The 5,373-nt window shown below is 47.1% G+C and overlaps 1 protein-coding gene across 5 annotated transcripts in view; it reads left to right on the top strand.

The window, feature by feature from the left end:
• LOC123985518 (diacylglycerol kinase delta-like) overlaps positions 1 to 5,373 on the top strand; it is a 40,101-nt gene that overhangs the window by 16,332 nt on the left and 18,396 nt on the right. For all 5 annotated transcript variants that reach the window (XM_046073085.1, XM_046073086.1, XM_046073087.1 and 2 more), the window contains 6 exons: positions 2,226 to 2,332; positions 2,417 to 2,542; positions 2,627 to 2,729; positions 2,801 to 2,963; positions 3,038 to 3,146; positions 3,655 to 3,794. In XM_046073085.1, coding sequence (XP_045929041.1) covers positions 2,226 to 2,332; positions 2,417 to 2,542; positions 2,627 to 2,729; positions 2,801 to 2,963; positions 3,038 to 3,146; positions 3,655 to 3,794 — 748 coding nt within the window. The remainder of the gene's footprint in view (positions 1 to 2,225; positions 2,333 to 2,416; positions 2,543 to 2,626; positions 2,730 to 2,800; positions 2,964 to 3,037; positions 3,147 to 3,654; positions 3,795 to 5,373) is intronic.

Below are 5,373 nucleotides of genomic sequence, written 5' to 3'. Positions count from 1 at the left end.
CAGTACACACGCAGTACACACGCAGTACACACGCTGGACACACGCAGTATACACGCAGGACACACGCTGTAGAAACGCAGTACACACGCAGTATACACACAGTATACAAGCAGTACACACGCAGTATACACGCAGTACACACGCAGTACACACGCAGGACACACGCGGGACACACGCAGTACACACGCAGGACACACGCAGGACACACGCAGTACACACGCAGGACACACGCAGTATACACGCAGGACACACGCAGTACACACGCAGTACACACGCAGGACACACGCAGTACACACGCAGGACACACGCAGGACACACGCAGTATACACGCAGGACACACGCAGGACACACGCAGTATACACGCGGGACACACGCGGGACAAACGCTGTAGAAACGCAGTACACACGCAGTACACACGCAGTACACACGCAGTACACACGCTGGACACACGCAGTATACACGCAGGACACACGCTGTAGAAACGCAGTACACACGCAGTATACACACAGTATACAAGCAGTACACACGCAGTATACACGCAGTACACACGCAGTACACACGCAGGACACACGCGGGACACACGCAGTACACACGCAGGACACACGCAGGACACACGCAGTACACACGCAGGACACACGCAGTATACACGCAGGACACACGCAGTACACACGCAGTACACACGCAGGACACACGCAGTACACACGCAGGACACACGCAGGACACACGCAGTATACACGCAGGACACACGCAGGACACACGCAGTATACACGCGGGACACACGCGGGACAAACGCTGTAGAAACGCAGTACACACGCAGTACACACGCAGTACACACGCAGTACACACGCTGGACACACGCAGTATACACGCAGGACACACGCTGTAGAAACGCAGTACACACGCAGTATACACGCAGTATACAAGCAGTACACACGCAGTATACACGCAGTACACACGCAGTATACACGCAGGACACACGCTGTAGAAACGCAGTACACACGCAGTAAGGCAAGTTTATTTGTATAGCACATTTCAACAACAAGGTAATTCAAAGTGCTTTGCATGAAACATAAAAACAACAAAGGGAAATATAAAAAAGTTTAAAAAAATAAATAAATACAAAAGTTAAATAGAAAATAAAAACAGGCCATGCTCTAACAAAGCAAAATAAAACAGAACAGTAAAAGTTACAGTGCAGTGTAAATTATCAATCTACTAGTTAAAAGCAATGGTAAAAAAAGTCTTCAGTCTTAATTTGAAAGAACTGACAGTTTCAGCAGACCTGCAGTTATCTGGGAGTTTGTTCCAGATGTACGGAGCATAATTGCTTTGATAGCAGAAAAATAAAAAAGAGAAATAAATTCATAGCAGCTGGTGCTGAAATAGATCTCAGACATGACAGCTACAGTTACTCACACAATCGCTTCCTCTTAAGTGATTGTGCCTCCAAAATAAAAGCGTGAGAACTTTTTTAGCGGCAATGCTTTATGACAAGTTTATTGAGAGCTTTTACTTTGAAAAGTTCTGAACGACATTCAAAAGAGTCTCTGGCCGGCTTGACACACATCTGGAAAAGCCGTCAGTAAACGTGTGATTGGATTCCCCTGAATTTCCTCAGGGAAATGAAAATAAGCCTCTGTAGGCACGCACACTGCAGCACTTGCTTTATTGTGAGCGTGTGCAAAAGTGTCCTTATAATCCATTTGTTTAACAAAGGAGAAAAAACTATATGTAGTTGGTAGGAATCGATCGTACAACCTTCCAAACGAGAGTCCCGCACTGTACCGACTGAGCTAAACGTGCACACGAATACATAAGGATTAGAAATACAGTAATTCGACTTTGTTCTGGCCCGCCATGTAACGCCTTGAAAAAGATTTGGCCCGATGCCAGACTTATTTGCCGACCCCTGATGTAGAAGTTAAACAGAAGAGGCTCCAGAATGGAGCCTTGGGGAACTCCACAAGTCATATTTCTTAGCTCAGATGTGTGATTACCTATAGTATAATATGTTGTGGTCGACCGTGTCGAAAACAGCACTGAGATCCAATAATAGTAAGACTGAGATTCTGCCACTGTCAGTGTAACACACAAATCTACACAAATCAGACTCATTATATAATTTAATAACTACAGAACGAACCATTCACAGATTCTGTATGCATCCTGCTCTACCTGTTCAGTGTGTGTTTGTGTGTTTCTAACTGTGTGCGTGTGTGTTACAGTGTGTAAGTTTAAGGCTCATAAACGCTGCGCCGTTCGAGCCACCAACAACTGTAAGTGGACCACGCTGGCTTCTATCGGGAAGGACATCATCGAGGACGAGGACGGGGTGAGACACACGCACACACCTGGTAGCTGTGACAGTAAACGCCTCGTGTCCCGCTCACACGTGACCTCTGACCTCTGTCCTCAGGTGTCGATGCCTCATCAGTGGTTAGAGGGGAACCTACCCGTCTCGGCTAAATGTAACGTCTGTGACAAGACGTGTGGCAGCGTCCTCCGTCTGCAGGACTGGAGGTGTCTCTGGTGCAAAGCCATGGTGAGACGCACGTCCGGTTACCATGGTAACTGTGTACACAGTCGTATCACTAATACAGATGTGCTGCCTCTGTGCGTCCTGCAGGTGCACTCAGGCTGTAAGGAGCAGCTGTCCTCTAAGTGTCCTCTGGGTCAGTGTAAAGTGTCCGTCATCCCGCCGACGGCGCTCAACAGCATCGACTCTGACGGTGAGACCATATTTACTGCAGCACTCGACACGTTCACCTGCGACACGTGCTGAAGTGTGTGTTGTGTCCAGGTTTCTGGAAGGCGTCCTGTCCTCCGTCCTGCACCAGTCCTCTGCTGGTGTTTGTCAACTCTAAGAGCGGAGACAACCAGGGCGTCAAGTTCCTGCGGCGCTTCAAACAGCTGCTGAACCCGGCGCAGGTGTTCGACCTGATGAACGGGGGACCACACCTGGGGTGAGAGAGATAGAGGGAGGGAGGGAGAGAGAGTTTTATTAAACTGGTTCAAACTTTAAATCTGTTGCTGTCAGTCTGCGTTTGTTCCAGAAGTTTGACACGTTCAGGATCCTGGTGTGTGGAGGAGACGGCAGCGTCGGCTGGGTTCTGTCCGAGATAGACGCTCTCACACTGCACAAACAGGTAACGCACTATAACACACACACCAAACACAGAAATGTCGACTTGAGAAGAGCTCTGATCAGCTAATTAACTCAAAACACCTGCAAAAGTTTCCTGAGTCTTTAATCTCTCAGTCTGGTTCTGGTGCTCACAATTAACTTTTCCACCAGATTCAAATTTGTTTTGAGATACTCCTGTACTGACAAACAAAAGTAATTTAATGAATATCACTGTCCAATCACATCATATGTCTGAATCTCTCTGTCTTTTTGGGACACCGGGCCCTTCACTCTGCCTGTATTTTAAGATGATAGAATGCTGTTTTGGTGATTTTCTTTGATGTGGTTTGTGACTGTGAGATCTGAGTCTATTAGAAAGCCAAGATTTCGGACCTGGTCTGTGGTTATTTGGGCCTAAGAGTCAAGATACAGGCAAAACATCCTTAGAGAGTGCTGTCTCGGGGGCCCACACTGAAGATATGAAATGAAACGTGTTGTTTACTGTGTTGTCGTGTGTTTTGTTGTTGTAGTGTCAGTTGGGAGTCCTTCCTCTGGGGACGGGCAACGATCTGGCCCGGGTTCTGGGATGGGGTTCAGCCTGTGACGACGACACTCAGCTGCCTCAGATACTGGAGAAACTGGAGAGAGCCAGCACCAAGATGTTGGACAGGTAACTGACGTAGGACAGGTAACTGACGTAGGACAGGTAACTGACGTAGGACAGGTAACTGACGAAGGAAAGGTAACTGACGCAGGACAGGTAACTGACGTAGGACAGGTAACTGACGAAGGAAAGGTAACTGACGTAGGACAGGTAACTGACGAAGTAAAGGTAACTGACGCAGGACAGGTAACTGACGTAGGACAGGTAACTGACGCAGGACAGGTAACTGACGCAGGACAGGTAACTGACACAGGACAGGTAACTGACGCAGGACAGGTAACTGACGAAGGAAAGGTAACTGACGTAGGACAGGTAACTGACGAAGTAAAGGTAACTGACGCAGGACAGGTAACTGACGTAGGACAGGTAACTGACGCAGGACAGGTAACTGACGCAGGACAGGTAACTGACGCAGGACAGGTAACTGACGTAGGACAGGTAACTGACGAAGGAAAGGTAACTGACGTAGGACAGGTAACTGACGTAGGACAGGTAACTGACGAAGGAAAGGTAACTGACGAAGGAAAGGTAACTGACGTAGGACAGGTAACTGACGAAGTAAAGGTAACTGACGTAGGACAGGTAACTTACGTAGGACAGGTAACTGACGAAGGAAAGGTAACTGACGTAGGACAGGACAGGTAACTGACCAAGGAAAGGTAACTGACGAAGTAAAGGTAACTGACGTAGGACAGGTAACTGACGAAGGAAAGGTAACTGACGTAGGACAGGTAACTGACGTAGGACAGGTAACTGACGAAGGAAAGGTAACTGACGAAGGAAAGGTAACTGACGTAGGACAGGACAGGTAACTGACCAAGGAAAGGTAACTGACGAAGGAAAGGTAACTGACGTAGGACAGGTAACTGACGAAGTAAAGGTAACTGACGTAGGACAGGACAGGTAACTGACCAAGGAAAGGTAACTGACGAAGTAAAGGTAACTGACGAAGGAAAGGTAACTGACGTAGGACAGGTAACTGACGAAGGAAAGGTAACTGACGTAGGACAGGACAGGTAACTGACCAAGGAAAGGTAACTGACGTAGGACAGGACAGGTAACTGACCAAGGAAAGGTAACTGACGTAGGACAGGACAGGTAACTGACCATGGAAAGGTAACTGACGTAGGAGCAGAACGCTCACTGCCAATAGAATACAATTTAAAAAAGGCATCTCTCATCTAACTCATCTCACTGACAATGCAGTCACCTCTTGCTGCACTCCTAGTACATCTGTAAGCAGTTGGTGCTGTGTTGACAAATACAGGACGAGCCAGTCCATGTAAGATTTTGTACATGAGACAGAGATCTCTATATGTAATTAAGTTTTCCAACATAAATGTTGTTGCAATGATGAAAGTATATGTTTTTTTTTTGGATAGGGACTGTAGTGGTTTGAGAGTGTTGCTTACTTGTGACCAGGTTGTCAAACAGTAGATGATATAGGATAAAACCAGTAAGTGCATGAACGTCACCGCAGCCCTTGTTGACATGCAGCTACGGACATATTTAATATATCAGGATAAACTTAATAACTTATTATCCATGTGTACACCAAGGTGCGTCTGCACAGCGACACAGTAAC

Source organism: Micropterus dolomieu, linkage group LG17 (assembly GCF_021292245.1).
Source record: "Micropterus dolomieu isolate WLL.071019.BEF.003 ecotype Adirondacks linkage group LG17, ASM2129224v1, whole genome shotgun sequence".
Lineage (NCBI taxonomy): Eukaryota > Metazoa > Chordata > Actinopteri > Centrarchiformes > Centrarchidae > Micropterus > Micropterus dolomieu.
This window is presented reverse-complemented; position numbering and strand designations above follow the sequence as displayed.